The sequence below is a fragment of the Molothrus ater genome, chromosome 15 (assembly GCF_012460135.2).
Source record: "Molothrus ater isolate BHLD 08-10-18 breed brown headed cowbird chromosome 15, BPBGC_Mater_1.1, whole genome shotgun sequence".
NCBI lineage: Eukaryota > Metazoa > Chordata > Aves > Passeriformes > Icteridae > Molothrus > Molothrus ater.
The window spans coordinates 3,181,435-3,209,249 of NC_050492.2; the positions used below are offsets into that span (position 1 = coordinate 3,181,435).

At 52.3% G+C, this 27,815-nt stretch overlaps 1 protein-coding gene across 2 annotated transcripts in view; it reads right to left on the bottom strand.

The window, feature by feature from the left end:
• Positions 1-27,815, bottom strand: part of PSD2 (pleckstrin and Sec7 domain containing 2) — a 78,835-nt gene that overhangs the window by 15,372 nt on the left and 35,648 nt on the right. The window contains exons 2-10 of one of the 2 annotated variants that reach the window (XM_054516431.1): positions 23,357-23,459; positions 20,405-20,917; positions 16,407-16,895; positions 15,138-15,332; positions 11,420-11,500; positions 10,854-10,966; positions 9,732-9,792; positions 4,022-4,112; positions 2,879-2,922 (exon numbers count right to left, since the gene is read on the bottom strand). In XM_054516431.1, the coding sequence (XP_054372406.1) occupies positions 2,879-2,922; positions 4,022-4,112; positions 9,732-9,792; positions 10,854-10,966; positions 11,420-11,500; positions 15,138-15,332; positions 16,407-16,895; positions 20,405-20,868 (1,538 nt within the window). In that variant the 5' untranslated portion in view covers positions 20,869-20,917; positions 23,357-23,459. The remainder of the gene's footprint in view (positions 1-2,878; positions 2,923-4,021; positions 4,113-9,731; positions 9,793-10,853; positions 10,967-11,419; positions 11,501-15,137; positions 15,333-16,406; positions 16,896-20,404; positions 20,918-23,356; positions 23,460-27,815) is intronic. The other variant, XM_036391540.2, reaches the window with a different exon arrangement.

The window sequence follows — 27,815 nt, forward strand, 5'->3', positions numbered from 1 at the left end:
GCCAGCAGAGAGAAGAGGGTCCTGGCTGTGCAAGGTTATGACTCAGTGCCAGGTTTCTGACAGAAAACCAGGTACCCTGAGCCAGGGAGCCCCTGAGCCAGGTCCCCCATGTCAGGGGGCATCTGTCCCCCTGCAGAGGAGCTGAGGGTTCTGAGCCTGCAGCCCAGCAGGACACCCTGCAGCAAGGCAGGCTCCAGGCTGGCTGGGATGGGTGAAGGGATGCAGGGGTACAGTGAGGTGGGTGAAGAAAGGCAGCAGGGATCTGGACACCTCTGGCTGGAGCTGCCCCGCGGCAGTGGGACCCTGGCAGGGTGACATCCCCGGGATGTGCTCCAGCAGGGTGACATCCCCAGCAAGGTGACATCCCCGGGATGCGCCTGAGCAGGGTGACATCCCCGGGATGTGCCCAGGCAGGGTGACATCCCTGGGACCCTCGTGGCAGGGTAACATCCCTGGGATGTGCTTGAGCAAGGTGACATCCCCGGCAAGGTGACATCCCCGGGATGTGCCCAGGCAGGGTGACATCCCTGCGACCCCCGTGGCAGGGTAACATCCCTGGGATGTGCTTGAGCAAGGTGACATCCCTGGCAAGGTGACATCCCCGGGATGTGCCCGAGTAGGGTGACATGTCCAGGACCCCACAGGGTGCCATGCCCGGGAAGTGCCCAAGCAGGGTGACATGCCCAGGCAGCCTCTTCCCAGGACCCTGCAGGGTGACATCCCCGGCAAAGTGACATCCCCGGGACCCCCGCGGCAGGGTGACATCCCTGCAGTATACCCGGGTGCCATCCCCGGGACCCTGGCAGGGTGACATCCCTGCAGTATACCCGGGTGCCATCCCCGGGACCCCGGCAGGGTGACATCCCTGCAGTATACCCGGGTGACATCCCCGGGACCCTGGCAGGGTGACATCCCTGCAGTATACCCGGGTGCCATCCCCGGGACCCCGGCAGGGTGACATCCCTGCAGTATACCCGGGTGCCATCCCCGGTACGTGGCCGGGCAGGGGCGGTGCTGGCGGGCGCTGCTGTGTAAGCACAGCCCCGCATCCCGAGCTGCCCTTCCATGGAGCAGCCCGCAGCTCCCTCTCGCGACAGAGCCCAGGCGCGATGGCCGCGCCACGCAGGGAGTCAGGGAGGGAGGATCCAACCCGCTCCTGGTGCTCTGTTTGGTCAGGGCAAGATGAGGAAGAGAGCAGGTGATGGCACAGAAGATCCTGCTCTGTCCGGAGACAAGAGAGGTCTAAGACTGAGGAGAGAAGAGAGGAATGTCCCCTCTGCCAGCTCAAGAGCTGCCACCGGCGTCCCCTCGAGAGACACTGGAGTTGGGGAGCTCGCTGGTGATTCTGGCCCGTGCTCTGAGTGGCAGAGCAGGGGAAGGAGGACTGAGGAAGGTGCAGTGTGACCTGTGATGGAGCCCACCCTGCCAGCCTTTCCAGGCTCCTTTCAGGGTAACAAATCTCATCGAACATGTGGGTGGCATAAAAAAGAGGGGTACAAAGCCACCGCTGGGAGGGCCAGGAGCACCCGAGTGCTGCACTGGGGCTGCGGGTGATGAGCAGGAACAGCAGCAGCAGCAGCAGCAGCAGCCGGTGTGTCCTGGCAGGAGCAGAGGGCAGGAGCATCCTGGGCTGTGTAACAGCGGCACAGTGAGGAGGCAAAGAGAAGTGATGGCCTGCTCTGCCCTCCCTGCATCCTATGGTGATACAGCAAACACTGCCGGGCCCCAGCACAGCACAGGGCATCAGCAAGGTGAGAGACTTCAGCTGAGGCCAAGAAACCTGGGGGCTGGGGTAGCCATGATACTTTCTGAAAAATCCTTTCCTTAGGATTTTTCCTCCTGAGAAGCTGAGAGGCCTCAGGAACAAAATGTAACCAATGGTTATCTGCTGCTGTGGAATGCAACAGGTGCATCTGGGATTGGCCTCATGTGGTTGTTTCTAATTAATGGCCAATCACAAGACTTTGTTATTCATTCTTTTCTATTCTTAGCTAGCCTTCTGATGGAATCCTTTCTTCTATTCTTTTAGTATAGTTTTAATATAATATATATCATAAAATAATAAATCAAGCCTTCTGAAACATGGAGTCAGATCCTCATCTCTTCTCTCATCCTCAGACCCCTGTGAACCCCGTCACAGGCAGGAGCACTTGCAATGTAAGAAACAGCTGAGAGAATTGGACTTGTTCAATCTACAGAGGAGATGGCTCAGGGCAGCCTCGTGTGAGGGGTTATTGAGAGGACAAAGCTGGGCTCTTCACTGTGGTGCATGGCACAAGGACAGGAGACAGTGGGCAGAAGTCAAAACAATAGAGAGAAGAGAAAATGCCACTCTCATAAAAATAAAGTATTGGTTTGTGGATCCAGAGGGGCTGTGGGCTCCCCATCCTTGGAGGGTTTCAGGATCAAACTGAACAAAGCCCTGAGCACCCTGGTCTGAATTCAGTGATGACCATAATTTGAGGAGGGAGCTGAACTGGAGATATCACAAGGTCTCTTCATTTGTAAGTGATTCTCAGATACTATTTCCAGAAAAAAACCCACGTGGGAGAGACGGAAAGTCTCCATGACCAAAATAACCCCAGATCTTCGCTTGTGCAAAGACTTCTGAAGCACCTGGAGAGGAACCAGCATTTTACAAGTGTAATAGTAAACAAGGAGGGCATTCCCTTCCTTTAGGTCATGGATCCACAGACTGTCACCAACCTTCCAACTGCCTTTGTGTCTAAGCCATAAATAAACTCCATTTGTCTGTCTGCAGAGGGACTTCAGCACTTAAGGGCTTGGCAGGAAATACTCTGGGATTGAAAACATGGCTTAGGACCTGCCAGCCACTTGGAAAGACACACAATCCCTTTAATGCTCAGCATATACTTACATGGCCCACTCAAGCTTCTCATTCTTGATGGAGTTGTACAGTGTCTGAAAAAAGAACATGGAATTAGCTGTGTCTGCTTGTGGACACATCTCCTCCTCCACACCCTGCGTTCTTGGAGATCCTTTCCCTGCTGACCTGTCCTGGAGAAGCTTTTCCCAGTGAGCAGGATGGCTGCTGTCCTGCTGGACCCCTTCTTTGTGTGTGTCATGCTGGGAATTGGGCTGGACACAGCAGCAGCAGAGGGCTCTGGCAGCCAGCCCTGCTCAGGAGCCTGAATACAACATTTCTGACTCATTCTGGGTGCTGGACCTAGTTCTGAGTGAATCCTGGCCTACACACAGTGGTAGAAGAGTCTGGGATATGCCATGACACCTTCAGTGTCTTAACCAGGTGAAATGACAGGGGAGGCTTGAACTGAGTAGCAGGGGAGGGATGAATGACCTTGGAATCAGCTTTTCCAGTTCCTTCTGTGCACAATTCCAGTGGCTTCCCTGGAACACTGGAAAAGAAGCAGGAATGGGCTAGCAGAGCAGAATGTGGAGGTGGTTGTGACCCTACAGAGGGGCAGAATAGGGTGAGGTCTGCTGGGAGATGGGGATGTCACCCCAGACATGTTGTGACACCCCTGATGTGGCACCTCTCATTCCAACCTCCTTCCATACAGTGAAATTCAGGTCAGGCTGCTGGACCTGCAGCAGGTGCAGAGAGCAGTGGTGCTGCTAAACCATGTGGCAGGAGAAAACACTGCCTTTGGGACATTTAACCAGATCCCATGGTACTGCACTGGTTGTGCTGGAACATTGCATTTCATCACGTGGTAGTGGAGGCCAAGGAAAGTTTTGCTGCTGGATGGTTGTGCTTTGGGGTGGGGAGTACCTTGCTTTGGGCATTGTCTGAAATGCTGGGGGAAAAGGGCCCCTGGTAGGCTCTGGGGGCAGGCATGCCACAAATCTGGACAAAACACCACCAGGGAACAGACATATTTTGGCTCACTGCAAGTTAGCAGAGACATTCATGAGGGTTACAATTCTTCTCCTGAAACAACTGAAAAATGCTGATTGAAGGGCTCAGGGTGTCCCAGCAGGACTAGGTGGCACTGCAATAATAATGGCACTATCCCACTGTCTATTTATATCACATTACCTTCAGCAAATCCTTGGCAAAGTCCTTCCCATCGTTCAGCCCATCCAGGTTTGCTATGAACTGTTGGCATGACATCTTCTTGCCAATGTTCTGTAAGGCAAAGAAGCAGCTCATTAAACTTGTGGAGAGTTGTGACTTTCATCAGTGACTTTCAAAGAACAATTTTATATGTACTGGTGAAGCCTGGGCTTGTCCCAAGAGCTCAAAGGGCTTCTGATCTGATTTGCTGTTGGGCTCTCTGCTTTATTTGCTCATGCCAGCATCCAAATGTTTCAAATGGCCTCCTTTTAATGGTGGAAATAAGACACCTGAAAATGGCCTCTCCAGCTCTTGTTGGAGTGGTCCTGGGTGCAGGCTCTGTGTCTCAGAACTCAAGACAAGCACTCCACCTGGTGAAATGATAATGTTTGGATGGGGCTCCAAGCCTGCTGTGAGAGAAATTGTGTGAGCTTGCAGTGCCAGCACCTGGAACAGCCAGCACTGGGCAGGGGAGTGCTGGTCCTTGATGGAAGCTGTTATTTTTGATTGCCAGTACAAAAAGAAATGGTCCAGCCACTGGTACTGTGGAGAGGGCAACACACATACACTGGGAGAATCCCACAGCCTGGAACACACTCAGCACCAACTTATGCCAACAATGTTTGGGACTGATGCTTCCAGGCCACCTGGCATCCCTGATATCACCTGTGGCATCTGTCTTCCCAAACCCTTTATCTTTCACTCCCTCAGCCTGCAAGGGTCGAGGCAGGCAGCCCCTTCCCAAGCCTCCCCTGCAATCCCACCTCTCCAGAGGGATGGAGCAGAGGTGGGGAGGAGTCAGTGGCAATTACAGGGTTTTGAAAAACAGGAGTTTGATGTCACAAAGGAAAGATGAATGCCTCCAGTGCCATGTTATACCCTTCACAGCCTCAGTGTGTGGGGCAGATCCCAGTGACACTGCTTGGAGGGGGCAGTGGAGCCAGGGAGGACAGCATGAGCTACCACTGGTGGTCCTGAGGGTCCCAACAGCTTCCTGACACTGCTGGGCTTCACATCAAGGTATGGGCAGGGTGAGCATCCAGGAGGATGTGGGAGGATGGCCCAGAACAGCAGAGTCAGAGCCCTGCTCAGGGCTCAGTGAGGAAGAGGAAGGGCCTCAGTGGGTCTGGCAGGGGATGAAGCTGCAGCAGAGGATACAGGAGATGCCCTGCAGGGTGAGATGTGTCCTCTGTGCAAGGAAATAACCTCCTGAAAGAGATGACACCAGAAACGTCTGCCCACAAATGTGCACTGCAGGTGACCTGGGGCATCTCCCGAGATGAAAGCAGGAGGAAGAAGTGAGGCCTTGGGATCAGCTCACCGTGCCCCCTGCACCCCTGCCTCCTGTCACAGACATCTTTTATGAGAAATCCTTTCCTTAGGATTTTTCCTCCTGAGAAGCTGAGAGGCCTCAGGTACAAAATGTACCCAATGGTTATCTGCTGCTGTGGAATGCAACAGGTAAATCTGGGATTGGGCTCATGTGGTTGTTTCTAATTAATGGCCAATCACAGTCAGCTGGCTCAGACTCTCTGTCTGAGATACAAGCTTTTGTTATCATTCCTTCTTTTCTATTCTTAGCCAGCCTTCTGAGGAAATCCTTTCTTCTATTCTTTTAGTATAGTTTTAATATATCACAAAATAATAATTCAAGCCTTCTGAAACCTGGAGTCAGATCCCCATCTCTTCCCTCATCCTGAGACCCCTGTGAACACAGTCACAGCCTCCTGTGAGTGCAAACTGGGCTGCACAGCCAGCCAGGCACTGCCTTTGAGCAGCTCTGCCTGATACTCCTAATTATGCCTCCTGCTGGTGCCAGCTCCAGATGAGCCGGCTCCCTTGAGAGATCAAGAAAAAGAGGAGTAAAGCACTGTTACAAATCTGCACTGCCTGGGGACGCTGTGGCACAACACAGCTCAGCCCTCGTGGCTTCCTCCCGGGGAGCTGCATCAGCCAGAGCTGCCAGCCAGGGCTCAGTGGCTACAGAAGGCTCAGGAAAGGAGCAGACATGCAGGGATTGCAGCAGAGAGGAGAGACTTGTGTGGTTGTGTCCTTTCAGTGGCTACAGGGGCTGCAGAAGGCTCAGGAAAGGAGCAGACATGCAGGGATTGCAGCAGAGAGGAGAGACTTGTGTGCTTGCTGGCCAGCAGTGAATTTGGGACAGAAAAGATAAAGGAAAAATCCAGCAGCACCACAGAGTGTGGGTGGAGAAAGGGAGGAGGGCAAGGAGCCTGCAGAAAGGAGCTGATGCTGCCTGAGACTTTGAGGCACAGGAATTGCTCTGCAGGGAGAAGGTGCCCATTCCAGCCCTGCCCTGAGGAGGGGAGCAGAATGCACAGCACTGCCCTCTGAGCCCAGAGTGATTCAGCACCGGATGCACGTCCAAAAAGCATTTTTGGAAGTGAGTGGATGCAGTGAGATAACACAAATCACATCTCACAGGCCCTTTTTGAGTTTCCTCATGTGTGTGTCTGAGGCTCCATGGCCAGGAGGGCCAACAGTGGCAGTGGGAAAGGACACAACCCTAAGCTTTGTCTTACCTTTGCCCCAGGGCACAGATGGAGCAGGGCAGTGCTTTCTTTGCCACAAGAACTCCTGGAGCTCACGCAGCACCAGCAGAGCAAGGCAGAAATTTGCAACTTGGATTATCCTACATGTATAGTCTTGATGCCTTAGAATTTAGCTTTTGAAAAAGCATTTTTGAAGTGAGTGGATGCAGTGAGATAACACAAATCATGTCTCACAGGACCTTTTTGGGGTTTCTCATGTGCATGTCTGGGGCTCATGTTCATCCCAAGGGATGCCTTCCTTTTTGTTGTGTGATCTGTCCCTTGCTCTGGTGTAAGGGACCTCTGAGCTCACCTGGGGCAGCAGCCACGCTGTGGAAAAGCAGCTAATTGCTGGGTAATTGATCTGGTCCTGGATGTGTTCTAGGCTGCAGGAACAAAATCACACCCCTGCTAGGAACCAACCTGCAAATTCTGGGTGCCAGAGAGCCCTGGGCCACACAAACCTGCTGTGGGCAGCCTGGAGTCACCCTGCTCACCCCTCAGAGCTCCCCAGCCCTCCCAGTGCTGCAAACACAGCACTGCTGCTGACACTGAGCCCTGAGCTCAGCTTAGGGACACGACCACAGGGTTTGTAAGATTAATAGTGATGGACAAATGGAGTTAGGACCTGCCCAGGATCCCATTTCAGGCTTTGTTTGGTGCTCTGCTTTTTGAACAAATCCCATTATTTCTCTAGAAGGTGGCCTTTCCTAAAGGACAAAAATGCAACCATGAGTGCTGGTGATGCAAAGGTGTTGATCTGTCACTGTCCTCCCATGGCCAAGAGGGACAACAGAGGCAGTGGGAAAGGACACAGCCCTGAGCTTTGTCATCCTGGGGCAGATGGAGCAGGGCAGTGCTTTCTTTGCCATAAGAACTCCTGGAGCTCAAACAGCACCAGCACAACAAGGCAGAAATTTGCAACAACTTGGATTATCCTACATGTGTATAGTCTTGATGCCTTAGAATTTAGCTTTTCTATTTTTCAGATCCTGCACTGCTTTAGTGTATAGCTCTGAAACTCCATGGCCTGTCAGCTGCTGTTCTCCCGTTTTATTGAGATAAAACAATTCCTCTCTAGGCCTGGAACTCAAGGACACCTCACTGTCTCAGGCCCAGAGATGTAAACAGCAGTGAATTGAGGGGGATAACTTGGAGTAAATGACTTCATTACCTGAAGCTGTAATTGGAGGATTAACCCCTGAGATGTAAATGGACCAAACTTCAAATTGTCTGAAAAACCCATGACCATTGTCCATCCTGGGTGTAGCCCCTCAGAGGCTTTTGACTGCCCAAGGTGTACCTATTGAAGGCCTTCAATAAATACCTGCTTTTACTCTCTTAAGTTTGTCTAGCCTCTGTTTTAGGTGGCCACTCCAAGGACTCAGCCTCGGGATGCTTATTGTGCTTGGAATGTTCTTGGTGACTGCTGGCTTTTAACACCAGCTCCAGGTGCTTCCATGAATAGGGAATGTCTCATTTTAAAGTTTTCTGGGTGGTTTGGAAACAGGGTCTGAGTGCACCCGAGTGGAAAATCAACAGTGCTAAGGCCAAATCTCCTGCTCTAAAGCTCTGTGCCAGCCCTGTGCCATTCCATTTGCTGGAATGGTGAACAAGACCATGCCAGGACACTGCTGTGAGGAGCTGCCCCTTTAAATCACATCCACCCCCCTCTCCTCACCAAGGGCATCTCCCACTCCAGGAATTCACAGCAAAACACCGCAACACACACACAACATTAAAAAGGAAAATAAAATCTAAAGTGACATGGAATATCATGGCAGCATCTCTAACAAGGAGGGGTGGGAGATCAAGTCACACATTGCCAGGTACACCACAGTTCATGGAGGTTTCTCTACACCAGGAGCATTTCATGTGATGATATCAGCTGCTAATGGCTTGCTAAGTAGGGAAGAACACTGCACAATCACTTAGGATTCCAGACAAACAGAATTCCTTACTGTTTTTAACACAATCATAACAAAGTCAAATGCCAGTGCTTTAAAGCAAAACACTAGAAGGACTGCACTTACCACCTGGTAAAGGGTTAAAGAGCAGAAAGAGAGGTTCCAGGAGCAGAAGGAAATTAAAAAAAAAAAAAATTAAAAAAAAAAGGAGGAAAAGGAGAAGAAGAAATTAATGTTACACATGCAGAAAAATAAAGAGAAGATTTTTCAAAGAAAAGCTCAGGCATTTGCACACCTGGTCAAAAGAAAGCTATTTTTTCTGTGCCTAGATATCATGAGAACATTTCTTCTTACCAGGCCTCTGAGGCAGCTTGTCAATGAAGAATAGAAGTGGTAAGGTTTTTGAGGTTTAGGTTGTTTTTTTTGTCCCTTCAATTATATTTATCTTTCCAGAGGCATATTGTGGATTTTTTTTCTTTTTTTTACTTAAAAATAGACTAGACAAAATAAGATTGTTTTGGATTGAAGTCACATCGTTTACTTTTTGCCACAATGCTGCTTTTGCTGCTGCAGGAAATGATTTGATGGAAATAATTCCTAGGTTCCAACAATTTTGGCTGGAGGATAGATGCCCTATGAGACTGATCCAATCACTGTCCCACTGTGTGCAGACAGGTCACTGGGAGCCTCTAGAAGGTGCTGAGAGATCTTCTCACAGCTTCTGTCATTTTCCAGCCACTTTTCTGGACACTGAGCTCTGCTCACTCTATTTTTTTCCTATGAAACTCTCCAGTGGCTGCCTGTTACATCCTGGGGAAAAGGAACAGCTGGAACTCACTGCATGTTTTGGGAAGGAAAGATCAAATCCAGACCTGTGTAAACCCACTGGCCCCCTTGCAGCAGTTTTTGGGGAGGGGTGTCTGCATCACAAGAAGGAGCAGCCCCCAGGGACTGGCAGGGAGGAGCTCACTGAGGGCTCCTGGGCAGCAGGAGAGGAGGCAGCACTGCCTGGCCTGGGCAGGATCACTGATGGCAGCAGGACACGTGCCTTTGGCAGTGACACTCAGGTGTGCACTGTCCCCAGGTACCCAAAATTCCACCTGGAGCAGGTCAGAGAACTCTCTGCCAACCCCTCTCAATTGTCCAGCAACACACTCAGCACCAGGGAACAGAGATCTACCCTGGGATTCCTCCCTGGGAAGGAATAAAGGATGGATGCTCCTCCAGGGGCTACTTACATGGCCATGGAGGTCTGTGTTGAGCAGCATCAGGGCACAGGTGAGTGTATGAATCCCATCTGAAACACACAACAGTCACACAGCTGGGGCTGGTTACTCCCCTTCTCATGCAGTTCTGGTGTTTGCTGTCTTGACAGCTCAGCCATTGCTAAACCAAGGCCAGTTGCTGTGTCTGGGAACCCTAAAGAATATCTGCTTCCTTCAGTTGTGCAGGATTTAACAAAACAAATCAAAACAAACAACACAAAAAGCCCCAAAGACATCCTCTTTTCCCTCAGACTTTACCTTTCCCTAAAACAACCACCACAAAATTGGCTTCAAAGCAGTTTTCCTTTAAAAGACCAAACTTCCCACTTCTAAACCAAAAGCAGCTGCTTGTGAAAGTAATATTCCAGGAGAGTAATATTCCAGTCCCTGGTGCTCTCTAGCCCTTTTTGTGAGGTTCTTTAAGGACCAGTCCATGTGCCAGAATGTGTTTGCATCTCAGTGCTGTGAGCTGGCACGTGGAGACTGCTCTGGCTCTCTCTGGAGGGGTCTGTCAGCACCCAGCATCCCCAGCTCCTCCCAGGGACAGGCAGGGACAGTGACCAGGGCAGGGACAGTGACCAGGGCAGGGACAATGACACAATGAGCAGGGCAGGGACAGTGACCAGGGCAGGGACAGTGAGCAAGGTGGGGATAGTGACCAGGGCAGGGACAGTGACCAGGGAAGGAACAATGCCCAGGGCAGGGACATTGAGTAGGGTGGGGACAATGACCAGGGCAGGGACAATGACCAGGGCAGGGACAATGCCCAGGGCAGGGACATTGAGCAGGGTGGGGACAGTGACCAGGGAAGGGACAGTGACCAGGGCAGGGACAATGAGCAGGGAAGGGACAATGACCAGGGAAGGGACAGTGAGCAGGGAAGGGACAATGACCAGGGAAGGGACAATGCCCAGGGAAAGGACAATACCCAGGGCAGGGACAATGCCCAGGGCAGGGACAATGCCCAGGGCAGGATCCCTGGGGACGGGAGAAGCTGTGGCTGTGTCTGCCTGGCTGTGGTTGGTTTTGCACCCCAGCCCTGTGCCCAGGTGCCCTGTGGCATGGCAGGGAGGCAGAGCAGAGGCAGCAGTACCTTCAGAGGTGCTCTCCTCAGGGTTGCAGTGGCAGTAGCGGCGGGAGAAGTGGATCAGCACCCGCTCCCGCTCCTGCGTCTCTCCCATCAGCGGGAACGCTTTCAGGAACGTCCTGCACAGACAAAGGGATGCTTAGACATGTCCTGCCCAGGGTGGGACATAGACAGGGGTCATTTGTCCTGCCCCCAAGTCCCACAGCCTGCAGAGGGGGTGCAAAGGGATCCATGGAGCTGTGCAGGGGAATTGCTGCCAGCTGGAATCTGATCCACCTTGGGTGTGGTGGCACCAGGATGGGTTGCCCATTCCAAAGAAAAATAATTGCTCCCACTTGTTCTGATTCTGTATGGGATGGGATTCCTGGGAGAGCTGCTCTCCACCCTGGGGAAGCAGGCTGTGGGCCCTCCTGTTGAAGCCCATTTTGGAGGCCAAAAGGTGATACCAAAGCCTGAGTGACAGCCTGGATCTCCCCCCAGCCCCTGCTCCTGTCACATGGATGGCTCACACAGTGCTGGGAAGCCTGGAGGAAACCCCAAAATCCCACCACTCTCTCCATCCCAGAGCTCACCTGAGTGCTTTGTCAAGGGTCAGGCCAGTGAAGTCAAAGAAGCTGAGATACTCCTCTGCTACCAACTTGCTAAATTCATTACTGTAATTAAAGAGGGAGTGGTCAGCCCCTTCATCAGGGAAGAAGAAGACACTGTCCACAAGAGGAACAGCAGAATGCTGCTTCTGGGCCAGCCCAATCTCAGCAAGACACTGCAGACACCATCTCAGACACAGGGAGAATTGCTCCTGGCCTGGAGTGCTGCTGCAAGATCTCCTTGAAGTGCCCACAGCCAGCCCCAGACACCTGAGAATGAGAGACACCTGCCCTGCTGCACCCCTGTGCTGTGCTGCTGGCCAGGCAGAGCCTCTTGCCAAACCAGCCAGAGGAACCATGGGGATATCCTGAGCTCCTCCAACACCTGGTTCTCTCCCAGTGCTGGCTGTGTCCCCCCTCCCACTGCAATGTCCCTGCTCTCACCCACAGGGGCTTCCATCCCACCCTCCCAGCACAGCCCCTGCTCCTGGGGCAGGTGGGTGCTGCTGGACACTGCAGCAGGAGAGCTCCAGGAGCTCCAGGCAGGGCTGCTGACTCTGCCAAAGGGGCTGGACAGTGTTACAAGACATCAGAAGGCAGCCAGACCCCTGCAAACAACAAATTCCTGCATTTCCAGGGACCCAGTGACATAGATGGGACTCTTCTCCCTGAGCCCCAGAGGCAGTTAACATGTCCCAGGCCATGGGATAACAACAGGGGCCAGGGCATGACCCTGTCCCACCCTGAGATGGACTTCTGTGTTTGCTCTGGTTTCCTCACTCAGGAATTACCCTCCTCTGTCTCTGTGCCAGTGCCAGCCCTTCCTGCAGGAATGGGTGACACTTCCACCATGACAGAGACATTCCTACAAGGAGAGCAAGGCATTTCCCATGGGGACATTCCTGCCATGCTCTGGCTGGTGGCCCTGCAAGGCATTTCCTGTGGGGACATGCCTGGCATCCTCTGGCTGCTGCCCTTTCAGCCTCCACAGACCTCCTCTCAGCTTACAGCCCAGTCTGATGCTCCATCCCTCTGCCTGCTTTGGGAGGCACCAAGAGTTCTGACCAGGTCAGAAGCCACCTCAGGGGGACACAGGAGCCCTGGCCTTTCTCCCAGTCCATTCCCATGTGTCTGGACATGGAAAATTTGTGATGTTTTACCTGAATCCCACTGCCCTGAGGAGCAGAGCTCCTTTTGGCATCACCTGGGGCACTTCAGTGCCATAAGAACCTCTGTGAGTAAAATCTCATCTCTGGGGGGTGAAACAAAACCTTGTTGTGCTGCCCAAGGCTGGGACCCTGGCAGACCCCAGATCCCTGAGCACTGCTGGAGCTGTCCTGGGCTGCTGCCACAGGGATTTGGTGAGCACAATTCTGGGAAACCCTCCAAGGAAGTGCCACCTTCACAGCCTGGGACAGTTCAGTCTCCACCCAGCACAAGATGTCCTGTGGGCACTGATGGAACTTCCATGGAGAGATCAGTCTCCCAAACATCTGCCAATGGGAATTTCAGGGTTTTAGGTTAATTTCACAGAACTGAGGCAGATGGAAACAAACTGTGGGGAGATATCCAACCTGCATTTCCTTGTTTGTCAAGCCTTTTCTGCCTGTTTGACAATGATGAATAGTTTTGGCTTTGGTTTACTTTATCTTTTTTTTTTTTTAGAAAATTGCCAATTATCACAAAGAAAAAAGAAGTGATAAAATGAGATTTCACTTTTTGTACAGCCCTCCTACATAGAGCTGGTCTGAAAGCACCACTTAAACTTAGTCTGTTCCCAGCATTATAAGTTGGTCTTACATTGTTGTAAGTGAGCAAGACTGACTTAATACCTATATTAATACCTATAAATACCTATCTTCACCCTATTTCCTTTCCTGCTCTGCCAATCCACCAAGAGTCTGCAGCTCTATTTAGGTCTCATGTCAGGAAATGGTTCAGATGTCAAAACCCAGCTGATCAAAACAAAACTTTTGTTTCAAAGGCAGTGTGAATCCCCAGATGTGGGTCACCAAACAGCCTCCCCCGAGGTGTGAGGGCTGCAGGTGTGAGTGAGGACTGCAGGAAATAGCAAAGGGACAGACTCAGAAACCCAGGGCTTGAAAGTTCCCCCCTCAGTGAGCTGTCATGGCAAATTTGAAAGAAAGGAGAAGGATGTTACACACCTGAGGCAAGAGCAACCAGCAATGCACCTGCTGCAAGAGCCTCAGCAAAGGAGGAGAATGAGGATTTGCCAGGTGATGCAAAGAGCCAGTCTCTAGGAGACAATTCCTGGGCTCCTTCTGTCCCAGCACTAAGCTGGGAATCACACACAAGCCTTGGACTGAAAGTGTGGGTATTTGCTGAGGGACAGGTGTGTTCTGCTGATCTGGGCAAGGGGGAGACACTCCAAGGACAAAAGAAAAAAAAAAATCCCAGCAACACAGGTTATATCTGATCCAGGCAAAGGATGATGGGGATTGGTGCCTTCACACCCACTGGCATCCTAAAATAATCTGTTACTGCTACACTCGTTACTGTTACTCTGTCTCTTAGAAATCTCTGTACCCCTCCCACTTTTGAATATTTTTTGATTTCCCTTCTGCCTTACCCAGGCAAATCTACCAGCTGAAGAGCCTGGACCTCCCTGTGTGTCCCTGGCTCTCCAGCCAACCCTTCCTACCCTCGTACACACTGGGCTGGAAGGCTCTGCAGCAAGGACATTTTGGGGTGCAGACGTGAAAAACCTGGGGAGTGGAGGGAGCCCAGTGCACGGGCAGGTCTGGCACCCAAACCCTTCAGCCTGGGGATTGCTTTAATCTTGCTGGGTTCTTCCCAAAGGCAGGAAGCTCTTGGTTCTGGTGGGCAGCAGCTTGTGACATTTACTGCCCAATACTACAGACAGCTTGTAGCATTCCTATTTTAAGGACATATAGCTCCCAGCTTCAACTGGGAAGATCTGTTGGGGAAGATGAAACAGGAAAGCTTTATAAATATGATTGCCTGGCAAAAGATTTTGAGAATATGGAAACTATAAACGAGATTGAAATGAAAGCAAGCTTTGAGATCCCTTAGTTACTTAACAACTGGAAAACAATGGTATGGCTGGCTGAAGGCAATCCCCTTTTGATGGAACAACACCCTCTGCTTGCAGACAGGCCCAAGGGTCAGAGCAGATCCCACTAGCTTGGTAGAAGGGGCCCAAAGAGGAGTTTTTAGGGTTTAAAATGTAACACAGTATGGCAATGTAATGATTCTTACAGGCTGTATGTAAATGCTGTAGGATTTGTATGTTGCACTAGATTGGTTAGTGAGAATTAGAATATTAAACACAGAAGATTTATTGTATTGGAACAGGAACATTGCTCTCTTATCCTCTCATCCTCTCTTTTCCTCTCTCATCCTCTTTACCATGCTCTTGCCTTCTCTCTCTGTACCACTCTCTTTACTTCTCTCGGGCCTGCTCTGAGCTGTGCCTGGCAGCTCCCAGCAGGGCCCTGCACCCAGGCCCTTTGCAATAAACCCCCAGTTCCACGACCTGGCTTCAGAGATCTCTCATCTCCATCCATCCTGACCATCCTACCCCCAGCACTCCTACAATCTCCAGCAGCCCCAACTCCATCCAGCACCCAGACTTGGCCCTTGCTGCCTTTTCCTGCCCTCCCAGCATGAGCAGTGCTCCCCATCCCCAGCCTGTCACCCTGGCAGGGCTGACCCCACGTACTTCTTGCCGAGCTGCCGGGCCACGTCGCAGCGCTTGAAGCCCTCGAGGTTGTAGAGGCGCTTGGCCAACCTCTTGGCAGCCTCGCTGTCTGCCCTGCAGCCGTTGGCCAGCGTGTCTGTGCTGCCCTGGTCCAGCTGCTCCGTGCTGCCCATGTCTGAGTCTGAGTCTGACAGGGTGTCCTTCAGGCTGGCATCGCTGTGCAGAGACAAGAAATGTTCAAGGAGCCACGGCGTGACTCCGTGAAAGGCACAGAAAACGCCACCTTTCCACCTTCCGATTTCTTCTTGCTCTCACAAAAAAAGAACATATGAAAAACCAGCAATATGGCTATGAACTGGACATTGGACAAGCCCTCCTTCATTTCAGCTCAAATAAAATAGTGCAGTGTAATTCCAAATTGGTAGAAAAGGTCGGAGAGAGGGCGGCTTCCCCCTGAGAAATGAGGGTGTAGCAAAGTAAGCAGCCTCAACACCTTTTAAGCCTCCTCTCTCCCCACTGGGGATCCAAAGCACTTTCCAAGCCATGGACATCATGGAAATCTTGGGGATAGGTGCTATGCTTTTCAGTTCAGGTTATCTGCTGAGGATGGGAAACTGCACTTGTACAAATCATGTCAATGGGACTGGCACCAGACTGGCTCTTACTGGTGAGCTGCTCCCCTGCAGTTGCCTGCTGGCCTCATGGCCAGCTGTGCCCACAGACAACCTGCTGGCACCATGTAGGTGGGCATACAGCCCTTAATCTGCCTGCCCAAAGCCACTTACAGCACCAATCAAGCATTTTCAAGAAGTGTGACTCACTGCTGGCCTGATAGCTGGACATACAACCTCACTCCAGCTCTCCCCTGACCCGGTTACTCATCACCTGGCTTCCTCATGCAGGGAACTGCCCTACAGATGAGCTGATGCCTCCCAGGTGTGATGGTTGGGTCTGAGCTGGTCCAGAGGATCAAGTCTCTGCTGATCTTCTCGTTGCCTGCAGAAGAACCTTTGGGGAGGTTTCTGTAGGGGTACCTTGTCCTAAGTGAACCTTGAGGTTTCCCTGCACTTCAGAGGCATTTGGGAGGGCACCTGACTGTCCCCAGCCTGCCAAGGGCTGTGCAGGTGGAAGTTCTCCTGCTGGTGTTTGGCCTTTTTGCCACAACAGCACATGAGAGGAAGCACAAGGGGTGAAAGAGCAGTTCCAACTCAATCATGCCCGCTGAGCCCTGCTCCTGGACTGGGATCTCATAAGAAAAGGAGCCACTGTCCAAGAAACTCCCTTCCTTACCTGATGGAGTTAATGATCTTGGTGGCATCTTCCTCAGAGCCTTCCACGTGGAACCCATTTGGGATACTCTTCAAGGACAGCCTGCTGAGCACATTCTCTGACCTGCTGCTGGTAATTGAGTGTCTGAGAGGGCTCCCAAAATCCCCCTCTGCTGGCTTGGCTGCCCCCTGCTCCTGCTTATCAGCAGCCATGTGGTGAAGGGCTTCTCTCTGCTGGGCTGCCAGTTTCTGCTCCAGGAGCTCAGGGCTCTCCTTGGCCCTTTGCTGGATCAGGGGGGTGAGGGGTGCCTCAAAACTGACACAGCTGTCTGTCTCGTCCGTCAGGGACAGCACGTCCAGAGAGTCCAGGCTGCTGTAGTAGGTGCCCTTCATAAGGTCAGACTCAACAATCTTCTCAAAGGTCGAGCTGAAGCCATCCCTGATGTCTTTGAATTGGAAATGCTCCCTGTCATCATCACTGCAGCTCAGCTTGGCATCTCCAGAAGCAAACCTGGAGCGAAAGGAGAAATGTAGAAAATACTGTCAAGGCAATTCTTGCCCTGTTCTATTTGGAGCTGGCAGGCAAGAGATGAGGCAGAAATGGCTGCTGTGATAATGGCCCTTGGGATCTTTCTGTGGTATAACCTGCCTGATTCCCAATTTTGTTACAAGGTTCTAGAGCTGAAAAAAAACAGTTTTGTGATGAACAATCCCAGAGGCCCAGCCAGCCCTTAATTTGGTCATGTTCTAGTAAAAAGCCAGACCTCTGAAGTGGAGACTTTTGCATATGACACCTGCTACTGGATCCACTGCCAGAATAACCTCCTGGTTATCACTTAGCAGGTCCCACATTGCCATAATCCCAGGGAAGATAGCCCTGCTCTGTCAATACACTGTACAGAATCATTTCTATTAACTGCTCACACCACAGGCCTTGTATATTCCAGCCCTATACTTGTCCCCTGATGGTCCTTCACCTCCCTCGTGTCCCTCCTTTGGACACTCCCCAACAGCTTTAGATCTTTCTTGTGGTGCCCAAAACTGCCCCAGGGCTCGAGGTGAGGCCACCTCAGCCCAGAGCAGAGTGGGACAATCTCCTTCCATGCCCACCTGGCCATGCTGGGCCTGATGCCCCCCAGGACATGGTTGTCCCTCCCAGCTTGCAGGGACTCATGTTCAACTTGCCATCTCAAGTTTGCTGTGCTGGTGGAGTGTGGATCCCGCCAGAGAAGGACATGATGGAAACCAGGACTTTCTTGCCTCTGCACTGCAGTCTTTCTGCAAAGTTTTTCTGAAACTTTCTTTGATGGAATGTGAATTTTTTGACAGCTATATGTTGCCATGGGAGGAAATGTGTGGGAAAAAGCTGCACTCCCAAAACTGCAGGTGCTGAGGGTGCCTACAAGCAAAAGGTGGGAATTTCTCTGTTAAAAATTTTGTTCTTTTTCCATGAGTTCATGGGGCTGAAAATAGAGAGCATCATTCCCTGGTGGATCTTGCAGTTGGAGTGCAGAGCTGTGACCTCCCTGAGATCAGCAGGGCCAATGCTGGGGGCTTCTGAGGAGGTGAAAGACCTCTAGGCAACACAGCCACAATGAAAGGAAAATGGGGCTTTGACAAACAATAGATGCCATGGGATAAACCAGAAAGGGGGAAAAGGGATTCAGTTAATGCAAACTGCAACACAAACACTCAATCTTTGGCTCTGTTTGCCTGATTTTTTTTTTAGCCAACCATTTCCTGCATAGATGCAGGAACTAACCTACCTTCAGGAGGACAATAATGGGTTCTTCTCCAGCTCTACCATGGAGTGATGACCTTGGATGACTTCCCCCTTTAATTCTCCATTCCAGTGGGAAGAGCAAGACTCAACACCTTTTTGTAAAGTACTTTAAAATTCAGGGAGAAAATGCATCATACAAGCAGCAACGTGCAGATGATGACAAATGATTTCTCATCAGGAACAAATAGTTGACCGCTCATTAGTAAAACATCAGACCAGGTTCTCCTATAACCAGAGTGGGCCATTACAGCAATTCCTCAAAGGGGAGTAAAGGAAAAAATCGGGGAACTCAGAGGTGATGCAGGATGACAGCAAGGTCCTGGTGCCTTGGTCACTCAGCTCTTCCTGACCCACACTGACCCAGGACAGTGGACAGTCCACTGTCCCCAGCCACACATTCCTGCCATTTACCCTAAAGATAGGTGGTCAAAGCACTGATGAGCTCCAGTGCAGTCAGCTAACCCAATCTGCAGGCTCTAAGTGGTTTCCCAGACTTCAGCTGTGTCCCAGAAGTTTTCCAGCTGCCCTTCTGCTTTGAATATAGCGTGTGACTTGTCCCTTGTGTATTCAGCCTCCCAAAAGACTCATTTGCTCTCCAAGTGAATATGTTTAGAGCACGAGATCATGGACTCTGCATGCAGACCCCAGTCAGGTTGCATCATCTCCAAATCCTCAGCCTGCCACTTCTACCAATTCATGCCCTAGTACCTTAAAATAATTGCACTTCCAGTGATTGCAGCAGCATTCTCTGACCACCCTTAGTTTCCTCTTGAACTTGCAGCTTCTGCCAGGGAGCCACCTACCAGGCAAATATGATTCCCTTGAAACCTGAGAGACTTGCAGCTATCCAAGACCCGACTGCATAGCTCAGGGGCTCCTGGGACCTGCCTGGGGACAGGCTCCCCGAGCTCTCTGGACAGCAGCAGCCTGCACGGACACTTCCTCTGCAACACCTTCAGCTGGGCTTTTTGAAGCAGTGCTGCTGCTTCTTGCTGGGGCTCTCGAGTGAAACAAACCACCAGCCTTTTCTAGAGAAGCCTGTTGAACAGCAGAGAAACAAAGCAGGAGGGATGCCTGCTGTCAGCCCACGCCCTGCGTGGCTCCCCAGCTCTGCTGCCCATGCTCCAGACAGTGCTGGGAACACACAGCTCAGCACGGAGCCTGCATGGGGCCAGAGCTAGGAGGTGATCCCCAGGCCACCCTGTCCCTTCACAGCTCCTCTTCAGAAGGCCACACTCCTCTGGGACAACCCCTGCTGCTCTGCTTCAGCCCCTCCTGCTTGCAGCATCTCTCCTGCCCCAGGGTAGGTGCACAGGCAGGGCTGTAAAATTCACAGCAGGAATCAACCCCTGGTGGCTACAACACAGAGCCCTGGCTGATTTCTGGTGGCAAAGGGAAGCATCCATACCCTCCTGCAGGAATGGCACGGGAAGAACCTCTCCTCATCCCGGTGACCTGTCCTTCCCCCCTAAGCCCCCAGCCTGCAGAATCCCATGGAGGTCCAGAAACCTGCAGAGGCATAAAATGAGCTGTGGACAGCACACCACTGCGAGTGTGCCCCAGCCTGGAGAGTTCTCCTGTGAGCCAGGCTGCCAGAAGAGAGGACTCAGGGACTCGTGTTCAGGTTTGTCACAGGCACTTGAGAATTGGATGACACTTGTACCTCTCACACTGCTGTTCCTGTCACCCAGGCACTGGTAACACCTGCCACAGGTGCAGTGGAGAGCAGAGCTCAGAGCCGTGCCCACTTTCAGATGCACAGCTGCCACCTGCTAGCCTAGGGACTGCCAGGGCTGGCCATGCTGCCAGGGACTTCCAGGGCACACCAGCCTCCCAGACAAGCCTGGCTCTGCAGCATCCCCAGGCTGCTGCACTTGCCTTAGGGTACCTCAGGTAACTCTGCCATAAGTGCTGCCACTTGCAAATGGGAGCACAATCAGCTCCTCTCAAGATCCCAAAAACTTCCCCTTCACTACAGTGGCTCTGTGAGCTCTAATCACAGCTTTCTGCATTTGTAACAGGAAAAAAAAAACTGTGTGAGAAGTCCAGAGAGAAAAAAAAAAAGAGTAAAAAGTTACAAACAAGGAAAAAATGTGCGAGAAGCCAAGCAGGAGTGGAAAGTCAGCCATGAGAGCAGCTGCAGCTCCTTAAACTGATGAGTTACACAGGGAGCCGAGTAACTCGAACCAAGGAGCCTCGAAAACAACACACACGAACCAGCACCGAGCCGCCCTTACCCGAACTGCTCCTCCGCCTCGTCGGCACTCAGCGCTTCCGAGGATCCCAGCACGCTGTGCCACCGCTGCTTGCTGAGGGCCCCGCTCGCTCTCTGGGGGCTGGGGGAGCCCCTGTCCCCGAGCTCGGGGCTGCTGGGGCCGGCAGTGTCCCGGTGCTCCCGCCCCACGCCGTTGGCCAGCCCTGCCCGCTCCGCACGGCCGCCCTCGCTGGCAGCGCCTTGTCCCTGCTCGCTGAGCCGCTCGCCCGCCTCTGTCACCGCTGCCACATGTTCGTCCCGCTGCTCCCCCTCCGCCTGGGAGGGCTGAGCGTCGTGCCGGGGGCTGGCTCTGCCGCTGGCAGGCTCCGCTGGCTGGCTCGGCGGCTCGTCCCCATCGCTGCAGGCCGGCGGCGACGGCTGTGGGCCCGGGGAAGGCGGCTCGCCCTCATCCGAGGCACGCCATGGCAGGGGGCTGCTCTCGCTCATGGTCCGCTCGTGGGATCCCTCCCCGCGCTCAGCTCAGCCTCGCTGCTGCCTGCGAGGGAAAAGAAAGCACAGCGTGGGCATGGGGAGGGGATGGGAGGGCAGGGTGAAGCCCCCACCCCACCTCACATCCTCAGTGTAAAAGCAGGGAAGGACTCTTCTGGTGTTTGGAGGCCCAGTGCTCTTTACTCAGGGCAGTGAGATGGGAGAGGAAAAGTTGTGGTGCTGAGGCATTAGAGCCCAGCACCCACCTTTCCTGCTGCTGCCATAACTCCAGAGGGCCTCAGAAGAGGGGACGTGTCCCGCCCAGGGCTGGGGACAGCAACGTGGGCATCGGGAGGGGATGGGAAGGCAGGTTGAAGCCCCCACCCCACCTCACATCCTCGGTGTAAAAGCAGGGAAGGATTATTCTGGTGTTTGGTGCTTTTGGAGGCCCAGTGCTCTTTACTCAGGGCAGTGAGACGAGAGAGGAAAAGCCTCTGTTGTGGTGCTGAGCCACCCACCTTTCCTGCTGCTGCCATAACTCCAGAGAGCCTCAGAACAGGGGACGTGTCCCACCCAGGCTTAACCTAGGCCTACTCTTCCTGTTAGCCATGTTGAGCTTGGCAGTGTACTCCATCCTATGATCAGGCTGGGCTTCTAATTCAAAATACGCCCTGACTGGGGCACTATGGGCAGTAGCTCAAACAATCTCCTATGAGGTGACCCTAGCAATTATCCTCCTCTCCATTGTCCTCCTCAGTGGTAACTCCCCCAGGGTTAGGCCCCAGGGCTGGGGACAGCAACGTGGCATGGCTGCATTTCCCAGACTTGCTGCTGGGATGCTATTCCCTTGCATTCCCTGCCCTCCAGAAAGAGGAGAAATAGGTGAAACAGGCAATAAGAATGATTTATTATTTTCTAACTGTTCTAAGCAGCTGTGCTGTGCCAACCTGTGTGATTCTCCCTGCTGAGCTAGCATTTCTGCAGAGTATCTTGCCTGCCAGAGCACCACTTCTCTTTCCCCACACACAAGTACTGCTGATGGGTGTCACAAGCTGCCAGCTAAAACTCTGGCAAAAGTGTCCTGATTGAATATTCCCTGGGATGCACTCTCTCTGTAGGGCAAGGGAAGGACACTGTTTTGCACTGATATAAGTAGTTTTTTGACAAAAAGGCACTTTATTGGCAAATAGACCAATTGATGCAAAGTCTGCAAGGTCTTAGAAGCACCATCCTCAGCCCCACAGTGCTGTGCAAGCTTTACTCCATCATAACCCTCCCACAGCTGCAGTCAAATGTCACCAGAAATGATCACTTCTGGAACCGGGAGTATTCTGCATGGCACCCAGGCTGAGCCATTGTAACAGCTGATTTTGGTTTTAAGCAATATGTGTCTTCACAGATATTTTTAAAATATTATCTGTCTTCATAAGTCTGTTCAGCCTGGGGGAGAGAAAACTCCAGGGAGACCTTAGAGCCCATTCCAGAACCTAAAGGGACTCCAAGAGAGCTGGAGAGGGACTTTGATAAGGGCATGAAGTGACAGGACAAGGACAAATAGCTTCACACTGACAGAGGACAGGGCTGCATTAGAGATTAGGAAAAAATTCTTCCCTGGGAGGGTGGTGAGGCCCTGGCACAGGGTGCCCAGAGCAGCTGTGGCTGCCCTTGAATCCCTGGAAGTGTCCAAGGCCAGGTTGGACAGGGCTTGGAGCAGCCTGGGATAGTGGAAGATGTCCCTGCCCAGAGCAGGGGGTGGGAGGAAAATCTCTGAGGTCCCTTCCAACCCAAACCATTTGGTGACGTGACTGTGATTCACCTGCACAGCAAGCCTGGCTAATCAGTGCCAGCAGGCAGACAGGACTCTGGGGTTTTCCCCCTAACTCAGTTCCTAACTCACATTCAAAAGCAGATCATTCAAATTTCCTGCCTTAAGTTCTCTCTCAGTAAGCCATCACCTTTGAGCAGCCAGGAGGGTGCCCAGGTTCAGCAGCAGACTCTGAGAGCTCCCACGTGCTGAGCTGAAGCTTTCATTAGCAGTAAAATCCCTAATTGCTTGGCCAGGTCAGCTCTTGTTAGAAGGGGTGCAGAACTGCAGCTGCCTCTGCTCTAACAGAGCACCTCTCACCTTGTGGAGATGTCAGCAGCCCCTCCCTGCTGCTGCTTCCTCTGCACCTGAGTAAGGGAGAGGAGGGATTTGGACCCCTCTGTGGCCTGGGTAAGGGCAGAACCACATAGTACATGCTGAGCTGCTGCTGAGCAGGCCAGATCCCAAGGGGAACCCCAATTCCTGCCTGACTTTGCTCCCATCCCAGAGCCCAGGCAATCCTGGACCTCAGATCTGGCCCGCTCTCCATGTCCTGCTCCCCACAGCTGGGACGTGTGATGGGCTGGGGAGTTCAGAGCCCTGCATGGAGTGGCTTTGGGGTGAAACACTCCTTGAGGGCTGCATGTGCCATGGTCCTGAGGTGGGGCAGGTCCCTCCTGGAGGCAGAGCTGGCAGTTTTACCTCTTCTCCAGGTGCATCCGTGTGCATCCCTCGCTGTCACAGTGTGCACGGCATGGCCGCACCTATCGCAGCCGGGCGCTCCCGATCCCTGCACGGCCCCTGCCTGCAACAAGGGAGCACAGACAGTGAGACCCAGGCCAGAGAGGAGAATCCTGCTGGTTTCCTGCCTCCCTGCTGCTGCTCCTCATCAGGCTGTTCCCCAGACCCATCCCATGGCTCCTTGGCAGAGCACTGCAAGTGCTTTTTCCTCAGCGTGCTCTGGTTCTCTGAGGTTTTCAGACATGGCAGTGCAAGAGTATTCCTTTCACAGGGCTTCTTACATCTTTCCTTACAAAGCCCCCCCAGTCAGCTAAAGTGGAGCAAAGGGACTCTGTGGTTGCAGGTTTAAGGAGAAATCTGTCAATGTGAGCCCACAGAATGTCCAATTTCACCCATCAGATCCATGGAGTAAGATACCTGAGTTTTGGATTGATCCCCCCCAACAGCCCCTCCTCAGCCCCACCAATAAACAAGAGCCATGGTAAAGGTCTTTGAGCTAAATGCAAGCAAATCCAAGCTATCAAAGTGATTGATGTAGCAACATTTCTCTAGCAGAGTGTTTTGCACAATGCAGGGATGGACAGTGATGTGTCCCCCTGAGGTGACCCCAGGCTGGGGGAGCATGTCAGGTCACCACAGATGGTGTGTCCCCTACAGACAGCTGCCTGAGCTCACAGGCCAGACTTGCACAGAGTTGATGGAGATAAACAGACAGGACAGCACTGCCTGTGTGCTGCTAGAGGTGATGGGTGGGTCAGGGCCCAGATGTGCCACCTGCTTTCCAGTGGCTGGAAAGAGCCCACGGAGCAGCTTGGCAGCAGATGTCTGTGTCGAGTCCCTGCAGAGGGATCTGCTTATACCCTCTCTTGGGCTTGCCCTTGTAGGCCTTCAGCTTCATTCTCCACTAGCCTGACAAGAGAAAGGCTGGCCTAGACTTCCTGGGTCACCAGCACATCAGCCTCCTGTAGCCCAGAATCCCACCTGCAGGAGCTGAGGGCAAAACAAGCCCCTGGGACAGTCCTCAGGTTCACACATGTGGGCCAAGTCTCCTCAGCCTGTTCATCTGCCATCCCAAATTAAGAGGGAAAAGCTGTAAATCTCTTTCCCACCAAATCCAGGAGAGAAAATCATTCCCAGCATTTGGTGTTCCCATGCACTGACAGCAGGGCCCAGCCAATGCAGCATCTTCCAGGAATTTACTTGCAAAACTACCAACACTCTCCTGAGCACAACCACACTGTGATCTCAAAAAATACTGAAAACCTAACATGGGCCAAATTTTGACTTTCTCAAAGTGAAGGTATAATACAGACATGAAGGACATGCATCACCAAAACACTGCTCAAATCTTTGGAGGAATCTTTCCAGCAAAACTTTGCTGGTCTTTTTCTTAATATGAGATGAATAATGTGGGAGGGTTGACTGAAATTTTTTAAAAACAGCCAGAAGGCTTTGAGCTGAAATTCTCCACCTCCCTGCCATCCATCCAAAAACTCCAGTAGGAACCACCCAAGCTGAATTCCAGTCCAACAGTTCAAGCTTGGCACAGCTGTATGCAACCAGAAAACAGGAAACTAAAAGCAGTTAGGAGATGAGCCTGAGTAAGAAATGTTGACAAACCTTAATGTGTGGTGTCCCAGCCATCCCTCCTAACTTTAAGTAACTTACATTCTTTATATTAAAAGAAAAAAAACACCACAATTTTTTTATTACATATAAACTACTACAGTTGTTGAGCATTACACTACTGTTTCACCCTCCCTGAAGTCTCACTGGAATGTTTGTGGTCTGGAAGGAGTGCTGAGGAATCAACAGTTAAAGCCTTAGTCATGTTCCTCCTTGGCCTGTGTTCCTGGTGGAGAAGAGGCACCAGGGAAACCCTGGCAGGATGTGTGCACAGACTATTGCTGAGCTGGGAAGACCATCAGCTTCCAGGGTGACAAAACTGGAGCTGAGCACAGCCAGGAGGAGAAACCCAGGCCTCTTTCAGCCTCCTGACCCTTGAGGTGGGTCCTATTGCACCCACCTGCTTGGGGGCTGCTGTGTGCACCCAAAGCCTGCAGACAAGCTGAGGGTGTAGCAACCCATGACAAACTCCCAACAAGTCACCAACCACTTGATTTTTGCTTGTAGTGGCAGTCACTTGAAGCACACACAGGTTATGAGTGGCTGAAGCTTCCCAGAATCTCCAGAGGAGCTGCCAGATTGGATTGTGACAGTCTGTGGCTCTGATCAGAGCTCTTCATGGTGATGCCTTGGACTGGAGTCATGCAGCCAACTCCTGCCACACTCCCAGCTCATCCTGGGTCAGCTGCAGAGGGTCTCTCCCACCCTACAGCTCATCTGTGACCTGCTGCCTCCCCACCTGTGTGGGGAAGGTGGAAGAGCAAAGGGAGGAGCAGACAGGGTGGAAGACAGAGGAGAAAAGGGAGGAGCAGACAGGGTGGAAGACAGAGGAGCAAAGGGAGGAGCAGACAGGATGGAAGACAGAGGAGAAAAGGGTGGAAGATAGAGCAAAGGGAGGAGCAGACAGGATGGAAGACAGAGGAGAAAAGGGTGGAAGATAGAGCAAAGGGAGGAGCAGACAGGATGGAAGACAGAGGAGAAAAGGGTGGAAGATAGAGCAAAGGGAGGAGCAGACAGGAGGGAAGATAGAGGAGAAAAGGGTGGAAGATAGAGCAAAGGGAGGAGCAGACAGGGTGGAAGACAGAGGAGCAAAAGGAGGAGCAGACAGGATGGAAGACAGAGGAGCAAAGGGAGGAGCAGAGGGTAGAAGACGGAGGAGCAGAGGGTAGAAGACAGAAGAGCAAAGGGAGGAGCAGACAGGATGGAAGATAGAGCAAAAGGAGGAGCAGACAGGATGGAAGACAGAGGAGCAAAGGGAGGAGCAGAGGGTAGAAGACAGAAGAGCAAAGGGAGGAGCAGACAAGCTTTTCCACAACTTGGAAAACCTGGAAGAAAAAATGATGGTGGAACAGCTGGTTGCAACTGTCCACATTTGCCTCCAGCAGACAGCTGAAAGGTCACCAGCTCTGGACAAAGCTCAAACCCAAACTTAACACAGTTCTGTTTGCTCTGGAAAGCACCAAAGTGCAGCTCAGGCTCTGAAGCTGCCACAGCTTGAACCAGGCTGTGGGGAGAGGATGCACTGCAGCACTGGGGCAAGGGACAGGGGTGTGCTCAGAGGTCCCTCTGGGGCTCCTCTGACTGTCCCAAAGCTGTACAGCCTGGCTTCCTCAGGCTGCAGGCTGACATTCCCCGAGTGTCTCCTCGTTTCATTCTGTGTCTGCTTTGCAAAGTGCTCTCTGAAGCAGGTAAGGGTTGAAAAGTGGTATGTGGGTTCCCATCTGTGGATTTTCACAAGTCTTGCCCTTTCTGCAGGCTCAGGCACCCTCTCAAGTGACTGCTCTTCCCTAAGTCCTGGGAATAGGGTGGGCACTCCTTGCATGTCCAGTGTTCCCAGCCTCCCACAAACATAACCAGGGGTAGCATTCAAAACAGGGTCTGTCAGGAAAACAGATAAATAAAAATCAGATAATGTGGCCCTGCTAGCTGTAGACAGTTGTTAAGCAGGAGCCCCATGATTTGGAGCAGAGCAGCTCTGTAAGATCTCCATAAGTAGAAGAACATGGATTCTTGCTAGAAAGAGCACATTATTGCTGTAGGAGAGGCTGAGGGAAGCCAAAGCATCCATGGTCCATGGCTAATCATGGCCTTTTCTCCTTCCCAGAACTGGGGCTTGGTGGGAGAGATGGGAGATGGTGGGAGAGGCTGAAGGGACTGAGGATCCCATCCCTGTGGCCCTGAGGGGACTGAGGATCCCATCTCATGCTGCCCTGGTTTGCAGGCCAGACTCAGCAAGCCAACAGCTATTACCTTCATTTATCAGAATTCCACAGCACCAGCTCATCACTGTGAGTTTCCAGTGCCACAGGATAGCAATTCAGGACAGCCACTCACTCCCTGCTCCAGCCCCACCCTGCCCCGGGTCCTGCACAGCTCCTGGACAAGGAGGAGACAGGGCAGGGCTGGCTGGGAGGGAAGGAGAGCAGAAATACCCCATCATGTGCTTTGGGATGATGCTGGATTTGCAGCAGGGCCAGCGAAGCCGGGCTGGCATCCACTGCAGGGAAGCACTGGTCCCAAAGAGGCCGGGCAGAGAAGCAGCAAAGTTTGCCCTGATTTTGTGAGGGGTTGGAAACCACACAGCAGCTCTTTCAGGGACTGGCTCTGGAAGTGTCCCAGCTTTTGTTGAAGCTGAATGGCTGGTGGGAAATGATTTATTTTTAATTTTCTTTCCTGCGTTAGGAACTGGAAAGGCTCCCGCTTCAGTTTTGTGTAACCACTTGGCTGCTGGGACACAGGAAAGCTTGGAGAAGAATCCTGCTGCTTAGTCAAGCATGAGCTTTTCCTCAAGCTC